Source organism: Nothoprocta perdicaria, unplaced genomic scaffold (genome assembly GCF_003342845.1).
Source record: "Nothoprocta perdicaria isolate Ctin4 unplaced genomic scaffold, notPer1 scaffold_51, whole genome shotgun sequence".
NCBI classification, from domain to species: Eukaryota; Metazoa; Chordata; class Aves; order Tinamiformes; family Tinamidae; genus Nothoprocta; species Nothoprocta perdicaria.
This window is the reverse complement of record NW_020455766.1, coordinates 4,050,633-4,077,420: the sequence shown is the minus strand read 5'-3', so window position 1 is coordinate 4,077,420 and position 26,788 is coordinate 4,050,633. Positions and strand designations below refer to the sequence as shown.

The window sequence follows — 26,788 nt, the reverse complement described above, 5'->3', positions numbered from 1 at the left end:
TAAGCTTCTTTAAACCTTCTTTAAATGTGTCATCGGCTGCAGCAACTTCATGAACATAGCAGAAGTGCATGCTGGAGTCTTACACTACTTGGATACCTAAACTATATTTAAAAGACTCCCTCATTTAGCTACAGATCTGATGGAGCAACTGTCACTTTTCTCATGTGTGATAACGTACCACCAGCCCTCTCTTTATATTGCTCCCTTTGTTGGGAGGAAACAATACAGGAGGGAAGACAAAGGTACTAGATCCACCTGTTTAAATTAGGTAGCAAACTGAATTTTCAAGATGTGGCTTCATGAATAAAAATCTAGCTTCAAGTCCAGCCCCAAGATCCTTCAAGGTACATGCAGAGTGACACACTTACATACATTGTTACTTCTGACCATAATCTACTTTCAATTTATAAAGCATTTCTGCTCTTCTGTGTGTATTTACCATGGTACTCTAGGAGTGGGCATCACAATTTTCCTCAGGAGGAAAAGACCAGATCTCTGTGGCAATATATAACCCATAACAGGCATCTGGAACATTGGCCTCCTGTCACTTAATTAGCTGGGAACTCTGATAAGCCCCTATCTGTATCCATCCTAATGGAAACAGGAGGAGGAAAAAGCCCCAATGCTGCAACTAGTCAACAACCTTGACACTGCACCATATGTTAGACAACAAGAACCCACCTGCACGATACCATCTTGACACGAAACCACAATGTAATTCTACCTTTCATGCCTCTAAGGGCTGAGCCATTACTACGGGGAAACAGTTCAAAGAATGGTCCTATAGGCGACTCCAGAGCAGTTCTCTGGCAAGAGGGGTCATCTCCAACCCCAGCAGATACTACTGCAGAGCAGGCAGCCAAGGACACGGGCACAAGACACACATTTCACTTCCACCTGGAGGACTTCACTGAGCCTGGTACAACAAGCCAATGAAAGGCCATATTATTCTGCAAGGCTCATCTGGTGCTGCCAAAGACATGCTAATTGCACAGCTGCCTACACTCACAAGCTCCCATGCAGCATTCAGGGCACACTGAGGCAGCTACGGGACAGCCTTTGGGCGGCAGCTTGAGCGTCAGGCTTGAGCACAGGGCCGGATGGGCATCAGCAGCAGCATTCAGAATGAGGGAAGAACAAAACAGAGCCGTGTTTCCCAGCTGTGTTTACAACCAGTCTGCAGCACTCTCTGTCTGTGAAAGCCATTAATGTTATTCCATATTAATAACCATCATGAAGAAAAACAGAGATTAAGAAGGCATCGCCATTTTTTCTGCAATCACAGCATCTTTCTGTGGGTGCCTAAGTGTCTTAGAAAAGTAAATTCTAAAACACTTACCCTCGATTTTGACCATGAAATAAAAAGCTGACACTTCAGCAATGAACAGTGCAACGCAGTTCCCAATTGCAACCAAAATTCCAAAGGTTGATTACAGACCCAGGCAGTGTTTATACACATACAGACATACCATGTATACCAAGGCACAAATAATCTAAGTGCTGTTTTGATGTTCTCCCTTTCTGAAAGAAGTTGTTAGATGGAAGAAGGGGTAATCATCCCTGTCTAGTTATCCTAAAATGCCTTGTTACTGAAATGTATTAAAACTGGATGTTTAAAGCTTTTTAAATTTATAATTCCCTGTGAGTAGCCCTACAAAAATGACTGGTATGTGCTGATGTAAACATCTTGGTTTTAGTTGGATTTAGTTCTTTTTCAATCTTCCAACAGCTCTCTCTTTCCCACAGACAGCAGCACAGCCTGACATACTGTCCAGCACTTTCTGCCCTAAACTTGGCTTCTTGTCTCTATGCTGTATGTCTGTATATCTCCTTGGCTTAAAAAGCAACTCCCTTTACACACAAAAGGCTAAAACAGAAGCTGGGAGGGAAAAAAAAAAAAAAAAAAAGAAAAAGAAAAAAAGATGCAGGAGTGCTCAGTCGCCAAGATTAGTCCAGCCTCCAGAAATAAGAACTATGTTTCAAAGGCACATGAAATTGGCTGTTTCATTTCTATTGAAGAAAAATAATGAAATTTAAGCACAACAACTCTCTGACTCTTCTTACAAAGTCAGAGCTGATGTGACCGAAGTCACCTGGATGGAGGTAGGGAGAAGAAGAAAAAATGTCTGTTCATAATCGGATGACAAAATTGGAAATGACTAACGACTTCTCAGGGGGGAAGTCAGCAGCTTAGAAATATCAGCAGCATAACATGTAATATTTACTTGCACACAAAGAATTTCAAGCACTAAGTTCAAGCACTGAACTTCACATACCTTTGTAAGGGGCAGAGCAAAGCAAAAGAGAAAATTTTAGCATTATTTACAACCTTAAATTTGCTGCTCTTTCACACTGCTCAGACACGGACAAGAGCAGTCACCTACGGGACTGAGCAGTGCTTTCTGCTTTTATTAATAGCTCCCTTCAATTCCCAAGTTTAAAGCCTTTTTTGTTTATTTGGAGGTGCATGTTTTTTATACTGTGCTGCCTGAAGCCAGCACAATGAAACACTTGATGGTGACATTACAGATTTTACCTGGATAATCCTCCTCCTCCCAGGAAAATATTTGGTTTCTGAAGGCAGTAGTCTTGTACACAAGATCTTAAGTAACTCAGTGTACTCACAGGAAGTCGAAGGGCACATCAGTAATTTGACCAAAGAAAAGTAAACATCCACAGTTACATAAAGCCCTATAAGGGCTCTAGGGGAAGCCTTTATTTTTTCTAAGGGAAAAATAAAACCAAAAGCTATGAATTGATACAGTTCACCCATTATAATAGATAACATACGGTTATAAGCAGTTACTTATACACAGTAATTGGTTTAAACTGCTTTTTGTCTCCATCAGCCTTGCAAAGCAAAAAGAGGTATTTGTTGACTGCATAAATTAAAGGAACTGAATAGCACAGAATGAATCCAAGAACAAGTCAGAAACTGTGCCAACAAAAACTTGCACCAACTTTGTAGTCTATAGAATTCCAGCATTAAGCTGATTCAGGAGACAGAACTGCTCCTCCTAGAACCTTAGAGGAACCTTGGGTTCATTTATATTCTGCTGGAAAGAAAACACATCCTTCCAGGTCCTCCCAGCTTTCTTGATCTGCCTCAAGAAACTACAACAGTCTATGGAATCATTCAAGTATTTTGCATTTTATTGTTAATGCAGTTTCTGGCATTTTAAGCTGCGGCAAAATTTTCCAGTCCTTTTTTAAGCCTTGCTCTGCTGTTTACTAGTTAGCATAAAGGAAAATTAGTAACTTCATTCAAAATTTGGGGTTTTCTTAGATAAAATTCTGGGGAGAAGTTTAAACCTAACAGCAGATTTAACATACGCCCCTGCAAATATTTTTAAAGACCTACTTTAAGGAAGCTACAAAAATTAGCAGCATCACTGACAGCGCTCCAGTTTTTCCCATCTTGAAGATTTTCACAATTGGGTGCAGAGCTGTTTGCCTTCTAGGAAAAGCGAATAGAGAGAGAAACGCTTCACCTAGAAGGGAACTTCCTCCTGGTGCAGACTGCCCTCAAAGCGGATGCGGAGAGTCACACTCTCACTAGTCATGTGAAGAGCCACCACAAAAGCAGCTTCCTGAGGAAGCAGCACAGTTTTTGTGGTTTAGTGGCTGTAGAGATTGATATTAAATCAGCAGATAAAGAAAGGCCTCCTCCTAAAACCGCAGTACAATGCAGGTCTTGCATGGGATTTTTAGACAAAACAGTATCTGCAGCTGGTATTTTTCTCAAATCTTGCACAACTGCCACATGAACCGAGCTGCAATCACTACTGCAGCGCTGAAAAAGGCACTGTTTTATGCAGAACTATGTCCTCCACAAAGGTGATAATCTCCTTGTGGCAGAGATCAAAATCAAGAATTACTTGCGAGTTCTCCAAACAGTCTTGTGGGGAAGTACTACTCCAAAAGAGTAACACAAGTAAAAATAATGTTAGCTAAATAGCTAACATATAGTTAATATTTAGCTAATATAAATAGCTAAATACTCTTTTAAAGTTATTTTTACATTTGCTTAATAGTATCACCTACATAGGCGCATCATCAGATTATGTAGTAACCTATTTCACAGGAAAATTTCCATTTCTTTGAGAAGCACCTAGAGAAATTTGTTCTTCTGTAACCATACCCTAGTCAAGCCCATCTTTACCACATGAAGCAAACACACAGTGAACCTGAAACCAATTCTTCTCTGGCATAAGCCACGTAGCCTCCAGAAATGCTGCCACACCAAGGAGAACATTGCTGAAAATCGTTTTCAGTTGCAGAAGTAACAAAAGCATTGCTCAGTGCCCCTTCTTATACTCCAGATATCAACTCTCATTTTTATGTTTTGTTTTCAAGTTGTAAGGAAAACTTTCTGAATATATTTATTCTACTGTTTTCATTTCTAGTATATTTGGTCATCAAAAACTCAAGTCAATTATGTATGAGATTGTTTCTTCTATATATACATGCTGTCCTGCAGAATGATCATAACATTAATTTGTTAAGAAGAAAGGGCCAAAAGCTAAGGCTTATTCACTCTAGTTTCCTTAGTCTCTATAAACAGATACCCCTGATAGCTTTACAAGTCAGCAATCAACTGTCCTACTTGATGACTTAAAAGATGATTTAATCAGAAGTAGCAAAAAGTTTTTCCACTATATTTCAAGAGCACTCACTGAAGCAAACTGAAGTAAAAACCAACATTTGATAAAGACTTTAATGATTTTTCTTCGTGAGAAATAAAATGTTCATTAAAAACTGGAAATAAAGACCAGGAATAGGAAGATTTTCGTGTGTTCTTGGAACGTGTGGTCATTTAAGTTCTTGAAAACTGCTTTCGGACTATTCAGTTATTAGGATGCTTAGAAATTACTAGATCTTTATATCATCAGCACTCTATAGTCTCCATCTGCTGACTGTAAAAAAATTATCGTTGAGCAAAAATATTTTTTTATCATCACATAACTGAAGGCCACAATGCCTTTTCATCTGTGCAAACTTATCTTCTCTCTTAAAAAAAGAACTGTTAATGAACGTGCACCCAGCACGTATTTACAGCAAATGCCAGGCTGCTCTGTAGCACCCCGCACGCCCACGGCGGCGCAGAGGTTCCGCAGGGGTTCCCTGCCCCGAGCCGTCACTCCCCGATGCCGCGGGATGCCCAGGCACAGTCAGGTGCCTCCTGCCTCCCCTTCCCATATGGCCCTCCCATACATAAGTCCCCCAAGCCTCCCGTTGCCATACGTACCTCCCCAAAGGCTCCTCGGCCAATCACCTTCAGGATTTCAAAGTCTTCTTTATGTAGTCGCATCTGTTTCACTTTAGACGTGAAAGGTTTGGCTGAAACAAAGGAAAATATCAATCACTAAAACTAAAAATTCCTAGCTAGCAACAGCTCCGAGAACATCATTTTGCTGTTACACCTGCAATCCCCAATGTGATATTCTGGGAGTCTAAAGCAGGAAGGTATCAGCATTAAGAGCTAAGTCAAAACTGATTATAAAAAAGTTTTGGTAGTTATTTGTTAGGAAAGAAAAATAAAGGCTATCTATATTTCTCTTTAGACTCTTAAATTTGTGTTATGCGTTGTTATCTCTGATGGTAAAAGCAGACTATAGCATAACGAAGTGGTCACTCTAGGGGAAAAAAGCAACACACAAAACAAAACACACGCAACTGTTATATTAATTTCTTTGTCAGACAGCAAATCAATACTGTTTTCTATGGAAAATTAAAACACTGCTGAAGGATTTTGGGAGCAGGAATGCTGCCCCAGGCTGCGCATCACCCAGTATTTCTGCGGACCACGGCTCCAGGCTAGAGGGTGCTCAACAGTCAACCTTTGGCTGCAAAGTGACACCAGCTGTACTGCAGCACACATCATTACGTGGAGAAAAAAAAATAAAAAAGGGGAAAAAAAAGAAAGAAAAAGGCACAGATATAGAGTTAACCACCATTTCCCTGCTACTCTTCCCCCTCCTCTCTTATACGATCCTGATCTTTGGAGGCAGCAAGCAGAGCAAGGTCTCCCCGCCAGCGCTCCTCGCAGGCACCGGGTACCAGCAGAACTGCTCTTCCAGCCCCACTGGGACCTGCCAACCCCTCTCCAGCATCACACATTAGGGTGGACATCTCTCCCTCTACCCTCAAAAACCACACAAAACCAGAGCAATCATAAGTAAATAAAGATGGGCATTTTGACACTCCTGAATTAACCAAAGAAATGTGAGCTAAATGAAATACGTGTAAAATAAAGCCTAAATGTTCCTCAAAACTGAACACTAACGAATCACCTTCCTCACAACGATGCAAAAAGAAAATAAACTAGACACAAATACCTAGGTAGACCCACTAGCTAGATGCCCATCAGAGGCAGAGCAGACCTCAAGCAACCAAATTCATGGCACTGCTAAACAGCAAAGCAGTTACTGCCATAAGTGCTCTGGATAGTGCCCTATCAGCAGAACTTATTTCCCAAGAAACTGGTTTTGCTGCATTAATTAATTACAGTGACATCCAAGAGCATCCACAGACACATTCATAAACAACAAATAAAGTGGGGAATAGGCTTCAAAATTAATGTTTTCCTGCTCCGTCACAAGAACAACATCAGTGACCCTTTAAGGATCAAAATCACATCACTTTGAGTTCAAATCTCCAACTGGGGAGAAAACATTAAGTTTGGTTCCTGGGACAGTGACAGAAGGTCTCACTGGCTTCTATAGGAGCCAGGTCCAAATGGTAAAGATGCACCCATACAGCGGTGAGACTCTCAGTTATTTTTCCCGTTCTTTTACTTTTAAACTTACATTCAATTTACTCAAAGTATTTTTTGACAAAACTAAAATACGCATAGACCTTTTTCAAAGAGATTCAACAGAAACACTTACATCAGAATTATAGAGCTTCCCAAGTTTTCAATTACTCTTTTCTCTCTTAAGAGAAAATCCTTGCGCTAGACAGCATCAGCGGCAGTGGGAACCGCTGCCTTCCTGGGAGAGCACAGACTGCTCTGGCACCGAGTGATTTAATACAACTGCTAATAGCTCTGATGAATGCGGTTTCAGCAAATTAAAACAAGCCATCAAAGTCTTTTAACTTATAAAACAAGCGATCGAAAACAAACGAGCAGTTCTCGACGGCAACATTTTTTGACCATTATAGGCCTGGCTAGAGTACAAGGCAGAAGAGCTTGCTAACAAGCAACCACATAGCTGTTTAAACCACAAAACTCTTGCTCGTTTTATATTGCAAGGAAAGGGCTGTCATTTTTTAATTATTGCACTTTGGAATCTTCCAGGGTTCCCATAGGGACACTGGAAAAACAAACATTGTTAGAGCTACTTCAGTAAAATACAGCAGACAAAAATAGGTTTGCATTAATTCTAATGATTTGTAGTATCAGTGTTAGTGGAAAGAAAAAAAAAAATCTGTAAACCCTTCTCTGTATGTGTAAATCGTTCCCTGCAATTTCTTTATCGTCTCAAGCAACAGACATGTCAACGTACAGCCAAAGAGTCCTAAGTATTATAAAGAAAAATATAGTACTAGGGAAAAAAAAGGAAAAAAAAAATAGAGTATTGCCTTTGGAACGTGATCTAAATGCCTTGGTTCAAGGAAAGAGAGAGAGAAAAAAAGCAGTGTCTGCTTTCTCCTCGCCGTTGTTTGTCTGCTGCGCAAACATCTGCTCCTCTTGTGGCAGCACGGACGGCGAGCGCGGGGAGCGCGGCCTGGCCGCGGGCTCGGCGGCCAGCGCTCAGGCAGGAGCGGCGCCTGCGGCCTTCCCGACTCCAGGGTTAACGGGCAGGTTTCTGCCCTCGCCCGGCAGGCTCGGGACAGGGTTTCTGTGGGGGGCCTGCACGGAGCTGGGGAACACACCGCTCCACACGCTCCTTCCCCTGCTTGTGCAGAACTAAATAATGAGGCGGGTAATAGCTGAAAAGTAACATGTTCTTTTTCATGAAGAATTTCATCACTAGCAAATGATACCGCAGAAGGACACATGGGTTTTGCAGCTTTATTGAGAGCAAAAGATGACATGATAGTAGCCTTTATCTATTAGAAGTGATCTACAAAACCGCTGGCCGCCCACCCTGGCCAACGTTTGCTGGTCTCAGACTGCCCGGGAAAGCGGCCCCATTGCCCTCTCGGAGAGGCCCTACATACTCAGTGAGKGGATTACATGTGGCAGCAAAAACCAGTCCCAGAGCCTTCTCTTGGGAGAAACCCCCCTAGGGAGGCCCGCAAGCTGCCACAAGTGAGCTACAAGGGCCACTTAATTCTCCACATCTGTGGGCGCCTTTCCCCAAGTTTTCCCTCTAGCCACTCTTCCCACTTAGGTTTACGTTGCAGTGGAGCAGTAACCACCAGTAACAACAGAACTGCACAAGCCCCTGAGGTTCCTCCCCGCTGGAGGCTGCCTGGGCCGCCCACTGCGCTAACACGTTACGGCTGCAACAACYACGCGCAGGAGAGAGGCAGAGCAGWGCTTTGGGAAGCAGTGGCCAGGGGCTTCAGCTCAGCCTGCTTGCAAAGAAGCTGCTATCAGCAGTACTTGCTGCATATTTAACTCCAAGGATATTTTTTAGACTGTTGGAGATAAAATCCCGTCATCTCCTAAAGACCTGGTTCAGGGAGACCAGCGACAGATGAGTCCCAATGCCATCTATTGGTACCACACCACCAACACTGCACGCAGAGGCTAAAATCAGATCCAAGCAAGACGCAGATCATGTTGACTGCTCGAAGGAAAACTTAATCATCTGCAGGCTTGGACCAGCAGCTCAAAACATCCACAGCTGCTTCAGAAAGAAAACAAAGCAGAGCAATGCTGAGAAATGCTGGTTTGCCTCAGCTCCTCACCGATGCTTTTTGGATAAAGGGCCCAATAGCTCCACTTGGCCAGGAGGCTCTTCAGGCTGGCAGGTCTCAGGAAAGCACTTYGGGAAGTATCACTTCCCAGAGGGATCACAAACATGTTAAACATGYTTCCTTAGTGAGATAGGGACCACATAGCAAAACTAGCCTTCTCTATATGCTGGTCAATACGCAAGGTCAATTACTGTGTGCAGTTCTGGGCACCCCAGTATAGGAGAGGAGGTATCGGCTCAAGCCAAAGATTGAAGAAACCAAAACTGCATCCACTGGAATCATCCACAGCAAAAGCGCATTACAAGAGCAATAATAAGCTTCAGTTGCTTGCCATTTCATAGGATGGGCACCTCTCCTTCTTTATAATATCCTTATAGGATAGTTACAAAAATGTAAATGGCTGCTAATGCCAAGCAGCAAGGTGGGATCCCCATCACTTGGAGTGTTAAGGACTTTATCCGTCTGTAAGCCCTGGAGGGACCTGAATWATCATTCCTGTTTTCCAGGCCCTTGTGGCTGCTCCCATCCCCACATCCCTCCTATGAGCTGCGACCCTGGAGCCCATCAGGGTGTTTCTGATCCAGGGCCGATGCTGCAGGAGTTTCCCAGGCCCCACAGAGCGGGTGTGCAGGACCCCTCCTCCCAAACAAACACGGCTACGAAAACCAAGGGAGGAGTAAGTGCAAACAGGAAGGCAGAGCTGCCCAAAGCCCAACTGCTGCAGAGCCATCGAGGGGCAAAACCCCACAGCTGGCAGGGAGAGCAGCCCGACCATACAACATTATTTAAGGCAACATAAAAACACAAGCCACAAGTGCTCTTTTCAGTTTTAATGGTTCAGATTCTGCTTTCACTCTCTCAGATTTTTTTTTAACATGTTTTTCCTAGTGAGTACTAAGTGCCAACATTGKGAAGTACAAGAACCCAGCGTTTTCCAAGAATGAGAAATATGTCCACAAATTCCTGTGCTATGGTATGGACAGACACAATATTCTGGATCTCGTTCCTCTTGAAAATAGTAATCTGTTCTCCTCTAAGGCAGCTGGAGACCATCCAGCCATCTTTGGCTACAACTGCCTCGAAAATTCTTCCACAGGAGTTTAAAATCAGAGAGAGAAATAAAATATCTTGCCCAAATATATGAGTGGCTCTGTTTCCCCTATGACCAAGGTGAAAAAAATAATCCCAACATTCATGAAACACCCACTGCAGATCTGGGCAATTCTTTCATTCCACCTTAAAACACAGCCATTATTTTATATTACCATTCTTTTACTTCACAAAAATTCCAATAAGCCACCCTATGCTTAAATACTATTATATTAGCAGCAAAGTGAAGCTTTAAACCTCAATTCATCCTGCTGTGCACAGGAATTTCGATGCAATTCTTTCAGCACTGTCAGGATGAATTTGCCTCTAGCACTTCTGTTTCAGCTAGCAGAGGATGGAAATGCAATCAAGAGCACATGCACACACACACACAAATGAGGTATTTAAAGTCCTGTAGGGCTAAGGAAGTAGAAGAAAGGGTGGCCTTGCATGTAAAAAGCCAAATGATCCTCAGACTCCRTCCCTCACAAAGCTGGACACAAGCCAATTAAAAAAGAGCACTTTGGCCTTCAAGCTTGAACTCTGCTCCATACCTACCTGACTGCTCCTCAATATCTGAGGGATACCCCAGCATGCCGGTACTTGGCTGGCAAAAGTCTCAGATACTCGAGCTGCAATTCTGAAAAATCAGTCAGATCTGGGCCATGAATTGGTTAAACTGCTCATAAAAGTACGCCAAGAATCAAAACGAGTATTTTAAGTAAAATTCTTACTGCAAGGCATTAYTTTGTATGGATAACATTTTAATATTTTAATAATTTAAACTTTAATAGTAATTTAATATAATAATCACTATAACCTGACTAGTCTTTCAAGAAGTAAAATCTTAATGCTCATAAGATTGTACATTAGCTACACAAGTATCAGAGAACGCCCACAGACACAGGTTTTATTTACTTTGCTACAAATCAGCTGCCACATTCATGTTTCGGTGCAGCTGAATCTCTTCAACTACTACAACTTAAAAAATAAAAATCCCCATTAATAAGTCAGATTTTCAACAGAACGTTCATTTTGACAGTAAGACCAGCATCACCTAACACCTGTACCTGGCTCAGAGCACAATTTCCGTACATAACAAATCCACTCACAACCTGGTGAGAAACCAGAGATACTTCTATGGATTTTTGCTTTAATCTCCACATCCTTCCTATCACTGAGGATGCAGTAAAGAGTCTGAACAGACATCCATGCTGCTGAACACACCAGCTCAACCAGAAAKAAGACATCTCCAACCTGTGAACTTTATTGCACATGTATTTGCAGGGTCGAGTTTCAATTAGAGCCTCTTATGAGTCTTAATTCCCTGCAATACAGCAGAATTATATTGTTATGTGTCTGTCAGCATAAGCTACACCGAAATAAACRGATTTGCTTATTGCTACATGAACTATCAGTAATTTTATTACAATTATTACTTTACAACAAGGTGGAATACATTAATTAGTTTTATTAATCAGCTTAAGATAAGAAGGGGAGGAAGTGATACTATTTTTGCTCTAAAGCAGGGAATTTACAACTTTAATGTAGAAGTAACTTAGAGAAGGTTTCTTCCAGTGAAAAATATTGGGAAGGAAGTGAATTGGTAGCTCACGTCTCCAAATGTCTTTGCGTTCCACAGGGCGAGCTCATGCTGAAATTCATACATGAATAAGTGTTTCAAGGAGGGATAAGTGACATGCCCACGCTATCTGATGAAATACATGGTTGCTAATGATTTCATCATCTCTCTGTGCTCAGCAAGAGCTCCCCAGGCAGGTGTCTGGTTACGACGGCTCCTCTTCCGCCAGCCTTTCCCCTGGGCTCTYGAGCAGGGACACTGAACGCCCACAAGCAAAGCAGCAGCAATGTGAAAGGTGGTTCAAACCTCCTGAAATTGCAATCCTGCAAATCAATATGAGCCCTGTACAAACACACCATTAATAAAAATGAAGATCAGTCATAGGCAAGTGTATATTTGCACATCAGTTACATTTGAGGAACGGGTCATGAATCCGTCCATSCATCCATCCAATTGCAAATGGAGAATGTTATTTTAAACCATTCTTGAAAAACGTTCTTCCRTAAGAGCAAGCACTGCACTGCCTAACTAGTAAGAAAAACATTAATTAGCACTGCAGCCTTTTCCCTTGCAGCGTTTGTTTCTTCTCCTGATCTCAAATCACTACAAACCTACAGCAACTCCWGGCCTTTCCTAACACCAGTTTTCTGATTGCTCCTCTCTGTTACCTCAGATGCTGTGACAATATTCCTAAGAGTTTTATCTTTGCTTCACAGCATTGATTTTTTCAAAGAAAATCTTTAATGTGTTGCTATTTTTCAAATTCTCTAGCTATAGCTCAAAAAATAAAACTGATTCTTGAAACTAAGTATGATATTCTAGGGCCTGCATCATGTCACATCAGGGAACACTTAACATTCATATACTACACATTAGAAAAAAAAAATCAAAAAAGAATTCCCCAGCAACTCAGATTCAGTTTATCATCAATATGCAGGTCACACCTTGCCTGCTCTCCTGCCATCTATATTACTGTTTTTCTCCCCTAATCTTTCTTACATTTATCATGAACAGATGGTATTCAACCGTTTGTCTAAACATCATTAATTTATCTCCCAGCACACTGAGAAGCATCGTTGCAATCAGGAGCACACACCTGGAAAGGAGAGGCCATGCAGGCCCACATCCAGGCACTCCAGTGGGGAGAGCAACGGGAGCGGTCACCATGCTGAGGAAATGGGCTGCCCGCACGGAAAGGCCCCTCTTATACAGCAAGACATTTTGTCTTATTTGCTTATTTCATCTTCTTGTTTTCTCAAATACTCATGGCACATGCAGAATCATTACAAACAGAAGCAACAGGGAAGGTTTGTATTTRGTCTTTAATTATTTTATTTTATTGGGCCCATCTGCAGATTGCTGGTGCAGTAATTGGCAGAATCACTTGCTCCCTCCAGCTCCCTTAGCAAGCTGATTTCAAGAAAGTACAAATAAATATTTTCTATAAAGTTTGGTGACTCCAGGAACAACAGCTTCTCTTCTTACACCTTCATTTAAGAAAACAAACATGAAAAAGATGAYGAAGAGCAAAGTGAGGTGTCGCTTGACTGAGGACAGGAATGCTTTTGCTAGAAACCTGAAAATCACCAAGAAATGTTTCCCAGAAAGTAATTTAATACACATTAATTAATTTGGGCAGTTCCTCCAATGGGCTTTCATGATCTCTTGGGCCCAAATCCTCAGCAGATGGCAAACATTTAACTTCTATTGCAGGAAGTAGGACACACGCCACTAAATAGCTCTATTGACCCTGCCACAAGCTTCCAACATCAGGGAACACAAAATTATAGAAAAAGTGAAAATTATTTGCCAAGGAAGCCAAGATAATGGATTGCATACGCTTCACAAACAAACAAAAAAGTTAATTTCTTCAAGCAGAAGCAAAACACAAAGTAGGTAGGTAACTCTGAAGAACAGTTGATCAGGGACCTATGTCAACCACTACTGCTGTTTCATAGCTCACTTGCAGACACTGAGAAAAATTTAAAGCAAAATTATTTTCCCCGTGAGTATTTCTTTCTAAGTACTTCTCACACAATCTTTCCATCAAACGTCAGCTTATCCACCTAACTTTTACAATGAAGTTTTCTGGACAAAAGAACCCAGGCTCAGAGGTTGCATGCCAGAAGTGCTGCAATATGAAAGTCTCTTGGATGACTTGCACMGCCCTTGCAAAATGACTGTTTTCCTTCCCAGACATTGCATGGGACAATTTTCCTCCCTTTATTTATGTTTTYCCTGCTGTGCTCCCTGCATTAAGGCAAAGCACACCGTCCCAGCCCAACGTACAAGGCACCAATGTCCTCCACAGGGCTGAATCCAAGTGCTGCTCCATCCAAGTTCCCCATCAGGAACCACTCAGGGCTGCTTCAGGTGTCAACAGAGYTTCTAGCTGAGCTCAACTGTTCACTGAAGTCAGCCACTGCTGCCTGCTAGCAAGAACACAAGCTTGTTTCAGCCCCAAGTCAGGCTCTTGCTCACTTTAACTCATGCTCAACGCCGGCAGCACCAGTATTTCAGCAAGCCRTAGGATGCCAGCTGCAGAGACAACTTTGCACCCATACTGTGTGAAGTGCTTTCCTGCAAACCTAATGATAAATACGTGCCTTCAACTTAAACCTTTCTGAACATTTCAAAGGAGGAATTCAGCTCAAAAAGCAGCATCCACAGCAGACATTTGCTTTAGCTTTTCCTYACTGTTACCAGTTGGCAGTATAAATTGCCTCAGCCCCATCTGTGAAGCTGAGAACCAGCTAAGCTGAAATATTTCCCCCATCTACACTTACATTTTTTAGTACATTCCAGAATAAGCACAAATTTATATTTGCAGAAGCTACTGAGCAATACTGGCTGTCTGAAACGAGGGCAGGTTGTGTTGCCTTTCACTGTACCCACACACCGGCACCACCTCAGTACGTTTTCTACAGCCGAAGACATTTCAGGTGAGCATTTCATTTAGTGTCTCTCCACTGATATTAATACAGCTAGCAAAATTAAACAAACAAGGAAAAATCATCACAATATGCAATGGATACACTTGAACCAGCAGGGCCTAATGAAATTTAATCCAGAGGAAGTGGAGGAGGAAGCTGGAGAGTCTCCTCAAGGAGCACAAAGATGGAGCACAGTTCCAGAAGACCCAAAGGAACAGAAAAACAATTTTGATTTTTTCAATTTCTTAATTCTAAAATGCGATATTTTTATTAGGCCTAAAATCTGTTTTATAGATGTCCATCTTAAAATCTCCTAAATGTATTGTAACAAACTAATAAGCAATTGATTTTTAAGCATTTCAAGTTGACCAGCACTAACTGGATCTGGGAGTCTGCTGGATTAAATGGAAAAGAAAGGAACAGATAGAGTTTATCTTGACTTCAGTCATGCTCTTGACAAAATCCCACATGACAATTCACTAACAACTAACTAGAAGAAATAAATCTATATCATGACAACATTAATGGGACTCACTATTAATAGCCCAGACAATCCAAGAACTTTATCAGAGGAGTGTTTTGRAGATGCTGCCATTTAATGCTTTCATTAACAGGACTACATGAGAGACACTTAACSTGCTTTAAGGGCATTTACTGGATCCTGAAATTCAATGGTAGAAAATAACATGTATATATGTGTGTGTGTCTGTATATAAATATATATAAAACTTAAAAAAATGAAAGGAATAACTTCAARTTGTGGAAACAAACACAAGAACTGTCCAGACAAAGACACTATACTGGCCCGCAAGCTCAGAGTGCACCGTGATGCTCTCTCCAAGCCGGCACACGTTCTGCACGGGAGCTTCAGGCTTGTGGTGCCAGAGACCAGGGCTCAGCAGCGACGGGGTCCCGGCTGCAGCCCCGGCTCCCGCTTCGGCATCGCGCCTTGGGACGGACAGCAGGGAACTAGCGGGCTGGGAGCACAGCGACAGCCCTGGCAGAAACATCAGAGCCAGCAACCGAGCATTTGGCCTGACATTTGACAGCAGCCTTCGTAAATGGCACAGATGGTCAAAGAAAAAAAAAAAAAMCACTTTCCTGAAGTCACAAAATAAAGAACTTGAAACTGACTGYGTCAACTTAAAACCAGGAAAATTTAGAAAAAAATGTATTACGGAGAAAAACTTCCAACTTTGCAAATAAATAAACAATGGAATCAGATACATGTGAAAAAATATGCAATTTGCATCTTTAAAGGCTTTTAACACACCTATATGACCTGGCCCAAGCATATTTGGCCTCTCCTGAGGACTGGAGAAGGGAAGAGCTTACAGCCTCACAACCTTATGTTGTGCCAGCCACTGTACCGCCCAAACAGCAGCTCACCAGGCTATCCAAAACTTGCTAAATAAATTCCCATTTGTGCCAGTTGCAAGCGCCAGCTGGACGGCACCTGCTGCAAAGGGGAAGGGAGRCAGGAGAGCGGAGCGCGGCGCTCGGGAGGCGGCAGCGGCGCCGCTGCGGAGCCGCGGGGCATCGCGACGGAGCCGCCGYCGCCGCCGCGCGCTGCTCCCCTACAGCCCCACGGGTGCCGCGGGATGACCGGGGAGCAGCCCACAGGAGCTGAGCTGCTGGGGAACACTGTATAAACGCACGGAATGGAGCTTTCTGCAGGAAGGGCATGTCTGGGGACAACGACAAGCTTCTTAAATCAAGTCATGACCTCCAAACAAATTGCCACCAAAAGCACAAGGTCTTCACTCCATTTCCAAACTTCTCCACAAAGCAAACTAGGAAGCTCYTCTCTAGGCTCCTTGCTGCCGCGCAAATGCATCCTAGTACCAACATCTAGATATTTGCACTCAGAGTCCTCMAGGAAAACAGGAATTGATGTCCGAGCAGATGTAAGGAGGAGGGCAGCCTGCCAGGAGAGGCTCCAGTCCACAGCAGGAGCTGAGGAGTCCTAAGGCTCCAGACGTCTCACCAGGCATGAGAGCTGCAGCCCTCAAGCACTTCAAGCAGCAGCTCTCCCTCAGCCCATACCACAGCACGCAGACTGAGGAAGGTTTCATACTAGGCACCTGCCAAACTCTCAGGGCCCAGACCCTGTGCAGAGACCACAGAAAACACGATTAGAAAATAAAACAAGCATCACATCCTTCTAGCCCAAACCATAGCAGACTGCAACAACTCTGATGTACTGCAAGCAAAACCCAATGCTGTTTGATGCACAACCAAGCAACAAGTCCTTCTGTGCGCGGTTGTGCTCGCTCGCCCGYCCTGGTGGATGACGCCCGTGTAGCTGAGCACAAGTCGGGAAGCACATCCACTGCACAGCGAGAGCAGGGGAGGAACGGAGCCTCAGCGACCAGTGTTGGAAAAACCCCACCAGGATGTTTGAAAACAACCAAGCACAACCCCACCCGCTCGCAGCCGAGTTCCCAAGTCCGCATCTGAACTCTGAAGGAAGCAGCAAACTGAATCACAACAAAGTGCTTTTTTCCTGCAATTAAACATGCTCCAACTTTCATGCATGAAAGTGTCATTTTCAATGTCARCACTAGTGAGTTACAGCTGTTATTAGAGGCACCAGTATACTCAAAATGCTGCAAAGGCCTGTACTAGAAAAAAAGAAACTCTATTAGGAAATGAGAAATAAAGTATTGGTCACATTAGAAGACTTGATGAYGGAGAGCACAAGAATTCTGTAACACTGCTATTACTAACGGGGTCAAATGACTCTGCAATATATTTATTATACATGGAACAATGTTCAAAACAACGAAAAAATGAACAGTTTAGGCCTTGTGCTATAWCTAACGTTTAAATAAAAACAGATAATTATGAAGAGATAAAAGGAGAAGGATGGTGTCTAACTTCACACAGTGACAGTCATTCCTATGTCTGATCAAGTGCAAAACTGCCATCAGTGTCTTGCAACATCTGTCAGAAATAATTTTGGTATCTGCTATTACCACCACCTTCTACAAGTTCAAAATACTGAGTCCATAAGTCAACAGTTTTTCCAAAAGATTCCGGAATCTTGAAAATACAACTGATGTAAAAAGCCATGACGACACAAAGACCAAAACAAAAGAAGTGCAAGTTTCTTTTCCCCAGTAAAATGAAAGCACTCCTGCCTATTTTTGAAAACTTCATAGTTTAAGACTCCATAGGACCAAGACAACCGTTGTTTAATCAGTAATATTAAAGGATTACCTTTTGGCATGACTGGCCTCCYGTCCTCCCAAAGGAGATAAATAAGCCATTCAAAAGATTCAATTTCTCCATTCCTTCCTTACTTTCTTCCCCTTGGTGGCAATTGCCAGTCTCTCTCTTCCAATCTCACCTTTCCTCATTTAAAAAGGAAAACGAGCCCGAGAGCCACCGTGACAAGGCCAAAACACCGCRGCCCCCTCAGGAGCAGGGCACAGGGCTCCTCTCGCCCTCCTGGYGACTGTGCCCAGGGGCAGCAGCCGGGGCAGCAGCTTTCGGGTTCTGCAAGGGCAAAGGTGCCCACACCTCTCCTCACCTGCCTGAACTCAGCCGCTTCRGCTGCAGGATCTGCTCACTGCTAGGAAGAGGAACAGAAGGGACTGCTTCTTGTCACACGGGCATTTGTGCTGGTGAAGTGTAGTTAGAAAGCTACTAGCCTGGATGAAACCTGTGCTAGTAACACTGACTTCTAGCAGCTCTTTAGCCATGTTATCAAACATTCTGGAGTCCAAACACACATTCTCTATTTTTATTTCATTTTTTCTTTCTTTTTTTTTTTAATTTTTTTTATTTTTTAACCTGCCCCAGCCTCAAAAAATTAACACAAAAATTGCCCAAAATCATACTCTGTAGATCTTCTACCTCAGAAAAAAAAAGAGACATTTTCTCCCCTAGACCTCATCCTGGCTAASACCTTTGCGCTAAGAAGTCCCTCTCCTGCATGGCTGAAAGCAAGCAAGGTGTCACCATTGAGCTGAGGTATCTTGCAAGAAACAGCCTTGCTGGTACTGGTGCAATAACTGACATTTTTTTCTCTCAACATTTCCAATCAGCTTTGATGACAGATTAACTTTAGTAAAACACAGTGAGTTGTAAATTAAACCAGTTTTCCCAGTCCTACTTGCAGCAATATCATGTAGTACCTTTAGACCAGAAACAAACGACTCCAAAAAGAAGTTGAAATATTCTCCTATGGGAATGAAGAACTGTGGAAGAACAGACATTTGGACATTTAAGTTCTGTCCCTTAACTTTGGGTAAAGGAGCAGCTTTTCATCCAGTGCCACTCCTAACTCAGCACCGGGGAACTTCAGCACAGCTTCAGAAATACCGCATGCSCATCTCTATGCATCCAGGTCCATTTTTAAATTTATTCACCGTTTTATCCACAGCTTGATCACACTGAACAAGCGTGTGCCCCATGTGCCCTCTCTCCCAATAAATCAGTTGTCATCAAAAGAAATTTGACTTGAAAGAAAAGTGGCAAATGGAGCAGTTCTCTAGATTACTCTTCTTTTCCCCCCATAGGATGCGATGCTCCTCTCCACATCCAAAGCACTACATGAGTGCCAAGTGGCTGCCACACCTGGAGATACTCRTAGAAGGTTTGAAAAATGAACAAAATTACATGTACTAAAAAACATCTAGATCATCTGGCTATTAATTATTTTGATGAACCAGAACAAATACACTGGAAGGCTTCTGYTCCATGTGAAAAACAGAATACTTGCTGCCACAAAAGCCTTTTATCTGGGTATAAACTAGTGTCTGATCCAGTTAGGAGAAACAGCTATTTACTTCTGCCAACCAAAAGTCAGCCTGAGACAAACAGTGAAATGAATTTGTTTTACAGCTTACAATGTAACCTACAAAAATTTATACATACTCCCCTTTGAAATTAGTAATTCAACCATCAAAAAGTGTATGTTGAGAATGGAGCCTCGATTAAAAGGGCTGGGAGGAAGAGGAGAAAAATAAAAATGAATTCTCATTGTAAATATGGATATAGCAAGGATTTAAAGCACTCAAAACACTGCTCAGGATTTCAAAGCAAATGTTTTTATCTTTTTCTTGAGTTTTTAAATTATAATGTAAATGATCCCATGAAAGAAGAACTCTTCCAGGGGGACGTTATTCCTCAGTTATTGTGAGCCCTGCCAGCTTCCTTCCTGCTCCGCCAGATCCCGTGACTCACGTTGGGTGGCTGACCAGGAAAACTCTGCTGCGTGTGATAAGAGGTTGCACTTCAGCTGGGACACAATAGCTGCCCAGGCCTCCTTGCCCAGGGGCAGCTCAGGAGCTGAGCAATTCCCTCCTTCCCTCATTTGAACTCGCTCAGCTGGCACAGGATCCCTTTCCCACTCTTCCAGTCCCCTGGGTCCCTACAAATCGAGACCAAAACAGGACCCAGCTGTTTCGGCTTGTTGTTCAAGCCTATTCAGTTACAGCTGGAGGGATGAATATTTCCTGGCAAAACTTTCCTCTGGGACACTTACTCATGTGAGCAAAACACAGGGATTGATCAGGGACACCCAGCGATGGCATAGCCAGGTCTGTTAAACACACTGGCCACAGGAAGGTGTCTAAGCATTTTAGGAGATACAACTTAGAAGAAAGCAACTGTGATTAAGCTCCTGCGGAGGATTTAGCACATGGAAAACTATAGCAAACTAATCATAACGACCATCATCATGGTCATTCTGCTCAGCAATTAGGATTGAAAGATCTCTCTGCCCCTCAGTTTAAGACCTGAAAGTCAGCTTAGTAAGCAAGATATTCTTAACATGTTGTCATTCCACTTGGTTAAGCTAAGCTTACACGTGTAGGTGCAAGATGAGCAGTTATGAGAGGATATACACAACACACCCGTGTTAGAGCTGGGGATGCCAGTGGAAAGCAATTGTTTGAAATTCAAAAATGTTACTGGTTTTATGTTTGCTAGCAAAGGCGCAGAGCTACACGTGCTCCAGAGTAAAGGGCATCAGACTAACATGCCCGTCTSTATGTGACCAGACATGAGAATATAATCCAAGACCAAAAGCGAAGCACATTTTGGAAGAAAATAAGTACAATAAAATAAAATCCCCACTCCAGAACAGCCCTAGTTGTTTGAGTCTAAACAAAGGCTAAGCACAGGTTCCCTCACTTGACCCATGCTCTGAGCAACTGTAAATTAAGCCAGTGATGGCTCCTATGAATGCTGAGCACAGCAGAGACACAGAGCTGCTTCCAGGAACGGCAGGGCAATGTTCGGGACTCRGCCTTGCACGTGGGAAATCATTTTCCTATGGATATTTGTAACAGTAACTCCCCACAAGCCACCTTGCCAAAGCACTCAGATCCATAAGGAGAGAAAAAAAAACACAAAATAAAAAACCCAGCAAACAAAACAACAGGGCAGGAAATCCAAGTAACGACAGCAACAAAAAGCCTCCAAGCCAGTTTTTCTTAAACTGCCTACAGGCCACTCGCACTAACAGATACCACACAAACCCTTTGGCAAAGCTGTAGCACACGGCTACAGCCGGTGTTTTGTCCTAAGAAAAACAAAACTAAACTCTTGAAATTACTATGTGCATAAATATGCCCATTCCACATGTGCACAGACATTTACTGTAACTGCACAGCAGTTACAGCACATCTGCACACTTAAAAACAAAGTTTCCTGTAATACAAGTTAGTTAGATTACTCCAAGCAGGTTGCTGCATCCTTCAACTGTTTTAGGGAGCTTTTACCAAATGTTTCTGTCAACAGCATGTCTTTCTTCTGCTGTCAAGGAGGACTTGGACTTGTGCATTAATTTGTACTCGACCTATTACAGTTGCTGTTACGTTAACATCCAGAATAGTTCCCAACCAGATCCTGGGTCCTGGAAAGGCTCAGGTTCATGGGCTGGACTGCCTTTCAGCAGCGGTGCCCTTAGGRGGGTCAATGGCATCTGGGTTGCAGTCATGCACCCAGAGCTGAAATCCTGTTAAGACTCCATGAGCTACAGATTTTTCATCTAGAATTTGGCCCTCAACATTAGAGAGTTCTCTTGGGAGTCCTGAAATTGCCCTTGTTTAAAGATATTTCCAGTCGCAGCTTTACATAAGGAAAGGCTTCACAATATTAAGGAAAATTTTAGCTAGTCCTAAAAAGCCACGTTCTAACGGGAAAGTTTGCCATCCTAGAATCACTGTATTTTACTAAATTGTTGTAGTATCTGGAAAGAGCAGTTTTTCTTCTCAATTAAACCAGGTGTAAAGATGATTCAACCTAATGCTAATACAACACAGAACAGTCTTAATGCCAAATAATAAGTCAAGGATACAGAATGAGGAGCAAGCAGTGGAAGTCTCCACTTCCTCACCCAAATTCAACTTGATTCAACACCTTCCTTCCCACAAAGCACAAGAAAATAGACTAGTAGGGGAGGAGGAAAAAARAAAATGGCCTAAGGCTGCTAAACACAAAGGAACCATCCTTGGGGCTCCAAACCTCCCCAGCTGCAGGACTCCAGAAGAGCAGGCAGGAGAGCAAAAGTCTCCTGCCAGTCCCATCTAGCCTCCCCCAGCATCCACAACCAGCCTTTTATGAGAACCCAGACTTGCAGAGAGCTGCATTTGGAGGAATCAAGGCCTCAAAGGGATGTTATATTTTTTTGCATTGAGTTCATAGTATCTTGGGGTGTTCCTCACATTACCAGCCCATGAAACAGCTTCAGTCTTCTAGGAGATAAAAAGCTGCGCTGCTTCCAATTACTTTCTCCTTGTATTTAAACACCAAAGCATTAAACTGATGACTAGAAGCAATTTAAAACACAATCTTCTCTCTCTACTCYATGCACCACCTGCCAAAGCAAAAAAACAGCCTCTCAAGGACAACTCATCTGGGATCTTAACAGTTACGGTCAGGAGAACAGATGCCCTTTAACTGCAGCAACAAGAAGCATCGAGCCCGTGCGGTAACCTTCATTTGCAGGCTGGAGTGAAGCAAGGAGACAAAAACAAATAAATGGCTATTCCTGGAGGAATGAGGTCTCGCTGCCTTTGCCCACAAACAGCTAGTGGTGGGGAAACCAAATCCTTTCAAGGAAAGGAAGGGCAAGCAGGAGATTGCCTGAATATGCCCCTACMCAAAGGCTTGGAAATAAAACTTTTTTTGTAACAAAAATGGTCCAAATATGTGTATTTGGTTTTTGTTTGTTTGTTTTTATTTCCATCTAAATACCAGAGAAATTGGATACTAAAATTCAGATTCATAAATTAAAACATTGCCACCACTAAAGAGTGCCTAATATTGGAAAATGCTTGGTTCAAGGCACTCTCACATGCTCTACTCTTCACACTACAGAAAAGATTTTCTTTCGGAAATTAAAATCCCAAGACTGAGTGAAAGCAAGTAAATCACCTGAAGCTATACTTCCAACAGAGCAATGTCCATTGCCTAGAAGGAAGCAAATGGCCTTCTCATTAAACATTTAGAAAGACACTAATTTCTCAATTTTCAGCACTCATGCTGCTGTTCTCTGGAAGACAAAAGAGACACACTTATATTGAACTATATAAAATAAACTAACTCAAAAAATTTAATATATCTGGCTACCTACTTTTTAAGCTCATCACAAAAGCAAGTTAAGCTTCTTTAAATATAGCTTTGGACTACATATAATATTTATGGCCATTACAAATTGACTTATATTTCATATACTCCTATGAATTGCTGTGGCATCCGTGCTATCGTGGGGTCCTGGACTTTCACTGCTACACACTCCCCAGAGGTACACCCTCCATGGAGGTTGCTTAGACTGCTTGAACCTGAGCAGGAAAACTAAGGTCCCATAAAGTATGCACTAAATCCATTTCTTCAAACCTCATTTCAGAAAAGACTTCTTTTTCTTACTGCACAAGTGCAACACTCACTAAAGGGCCAAGCATTTAAACAGACTTCACAGGTTAGCACGAAATCACAAAGCCTTGCTCTAAAGTTGGGAAGGAGACAGACTGTACGAAGCAGATGACATCTCCATCTCATTCGTATCAGTGTAAAGGGCACACTGTGAAGTGAAAATACACTTGGAAGAGGTGCATGTTAACACACAAAGCCATCCTGCCTTCAGTCTCCCAATTGGAATTACTTTGCTGCACTCAATATTTTTGTGTTGTTTCATGCTAAAGATGAGCTGTGTAAAGTTTCTTGTGTTTATGCTTCTCCCCCACCCACCCATTCAATTATGTTTCTTGAACATGAGTATAAACATTTACTTTTAGACCTCTCTGGTATAATCTCAAAAATGCTTACTAGTTGAGCGCACTGGAACAGCTAGTAAATCTGTTTTCGGGAATTTATCACAAGTCTCATMCCATACATAGTCAAAAATTCCTCACTATTTGCTCTGTCTGCTCATAGAAAATGAGCAAAATTTCTCATCTCTGTATCCTGCTCCAGGTTTTTAGGCATCAATACCTTGTTGGAGTCGGAAGAATTAAGTGGCAAGGGAAAAACAGCAAAGATGAGAGTTACTGCTGCCCAAAGCGCCCATTTGAAAGGATAGTACCAATTAGAAGAACATCTTTTTACACAACTTTTTCTTTTGGAGCTACCTAGCACATGTTGAGGGAGATGGGAAAAGTTTGGGAGTACAGGGAATATGTTTACGGGTTTGGATTTCCCTCTGCCCTCATATTTATGTGGTATTAGTATATCAGTGTTAATGTGCTGTGCATTAATAACTCATTAGATGGGGGAAAACCAAAACAAACCAGCTTAAACGTTGGGCCTCGTATCCAGCTGATGTAATCCAACAAAATTCCATCAATTCCAAGTCGCAGCTTATGCTCTGGGATCGCCTCTAAAAGCCACTATAGTCAAGTTGCCTTTTTTCTGTTGTTGGGTTAACACAGGACCACACAATATGTTCTGTGATTAAATTATCTCTGAAGTAGCTGCAAGAAGAGGGGGTGACTCTGGAAAGCTTTAGGCTATGCTGGACACCAGGAATTCATGTAGCTATTTGTCGCTTAGAACTGCATGATCAAGTGCCAATGTCTGCACTGATCTTTCCCCCCTTTTTCCCCTTCCCATCTCCAGGATTTGCMCAGAAAACAAACAAAAACACTCTAATAAGACAGTGTAAAACCATCCCTACTTTTTGCTACGAAGCAAGACCAAATCAAGACATTTCCAAAGCCAAGMTCAGCTAGTCAGCTAGATAAATCTCCAGAGCACTCTTTAACTAGCAGAGCCACCCACATTCCCACCTAGGAAGCTCCGGCCCACACTGAGGAACTGGATAATCAGTCACCATAAATCTGCCAACAAACAGCAGGCTCCTTCCCCCAGCTCAGTGCTGATGGCAACAAATCATGCTGAATTCCCAGCATTTTGCTGGTGCTTAAGGGCATTTTGCTGGTACCTAAAGGGAGAGGGGAAACCAACAAAATTCTCAGAAGGCAGCCTCAAAATCCCCTTCATTCAAGGCTGAGATTTTAGCAATCTCTTTATTTAGTTTCCATTGTTTCTCAGCTTTTCAGCTTCATTTCAGGACCTGAGAAGTGATGCATTAAAACATGCAGCTATTTAGCCAGGCAGAGGMAGGGCAAACTGCTGTTGTCAGGATCACAGTTGGGATAAACAGCCAATCTGCAGACCGTGCTGGTGGAGCACATCCACCCCCCGAGCTCTGAGGTCAACCCCCTTCCACTCGTAATATTTGTGTTGGACCCAGCAAACCCTTCACGCTGCTGGTCTCTAGCAGAGAGCGAGAACTATGGGAACGGATTTTAAAGAAAGCCCTAAGCTCACRTTAAGTCAACATTCCCCAAACTATAGCACTCAATATTGCTATCCCAACTGGTCTCTACCGCCTCCTTCCTCTCTCTTCCACAGACTCCAAATAGCTTCCTAGAGGGAAGACGCCCCTGGAAAGCTCTGCTGACGCATCCCAACCACCCAAGCAGCTGAACCGTGCCTCACTGATGAGCTGGGGATCAGCATCCAGCACCAGCTCCAGATCCATGTGGGCAGCACTTGGCTTCCTGGCCAAGTCCAAGAGCGCCAGCGTGACGCTGCTGCGAGCATCCCGCAAGCTGCTCCGAGCATCCCGCAAGCTGCTCCATCCACACACCGGCGGATGCTTTCGCACATGTTCATGTGCCTGGGTGTCAGGGACGACACACTCCGAGGATACCAGCACCCTGGGGGCTAAACATTAGGCTGAAGGCAGCTCAGCCTTCGCTGCCCCTGGGCCATCCCCGTTGGCTTCACACCATCTCACTTCACTGATGTGAGCAGTTTGCCCTGCTCAGCCATYGCTGCCATCATTTCAGCACAGCAGAACAGACACACACACTGCAGCGTGAGAGTTATGTTCCTGAAATGGTYTCATCCTTCTTTTGCCCTTTTATTCCAGGCTTACGTTTATTTCACTGATTTATAAATCAAAACTCACAATGTCTTGTAACTGCACACGCATGGGAGGACAGGGACACATTCCAGTAATTCTGTGTCTTTTCCTAGCTTAACTTAACTTGATATTAAATTCCTTTAAAGTAGTTATTCTTCAGAAATTGAAACAGAAAGATATATACACACACACACATATAATTTGTAGTTCTATCTAAAGTTCATCTGCCCATTCTCTCAGAAGATTCAACAGGAAGCAGACGTCCAACAGTAGTATCATGCCTCAATGTCATAGAAAACCAGGTCCCAAATTAAAATTAACCAAACCAATCAAAAATTAAAATGACTAAAATTTTGCAGTTGTCATATCCTGAGTATAAGAGTTTAGGACACGATGCAAACTATGGCTGATCAATGACAGAGTGGCAGTGRGTAACTCTAAATGCATTGTCAGCAGGATGGTCTCATTCCCAGCTCATATCCTACACTCCCCTTTTTGCCAGCACCAGCAGCCCAATGAGCTCAGTGCTCCACCTCCAACACAGAGCAAACCCTCACGCCTGCCTCTCGGTGCCTCCCATCCCTGCAAAAGCTCTCAAGATTATCAGGCACGCRGCGCATTCCTTTTATTGTGTGAATATACTTGCATTTGGCTATCTCTCTCCAAGCAGATAGAAAGTGAAGTTTTCATCAACATATTCTTACATGCAATATTTCCATTTATTTCTAGATTTTTGATATAAAATGAAKAGATAAGTAAAAAATAAGCAAGATCCCCCATTTCAGGAATTGCTATCCATTCTGTTTGTATTTTGCAAAAATAGCTACTTAAAGCCAAAGCACGTGCTGTCTTAAAGCAAAGACAGTCTTTTGCCAATACAGAACTTAGTGACAGAAGTAGAGAATAAAACTAGTTCCAGCCACAGGA

General features: G+C 42.7%; 1 protein-coding gene across 3 annotated transcripts in view; it reads right to left on the bottom strand.

Moving 5' to 3' along the window:
* The window catches only part of CDC42BPA (CDC42 binding protein kinase alpha), a 145,552-nt gene that overhangs the window by 94,524 nt on the left and 24,240 nt on the right, over positions 1 to 26,788 (bottom strand). For all 3 annotated transcript variants that reach the window (XM_026048044.1, XM_026048043.1, XM_026048045.1), the window contains one exon: positions 5,249 to 5,340. In XM_026048044.1, coding sequence (XP_025903829.1) covers positions 5,249 to 5,340 — 92 coding nt within the window. The remainder of the gene's footprint in view (positions 1 to 5,248; positions 5,341 to 26,788) is intronic.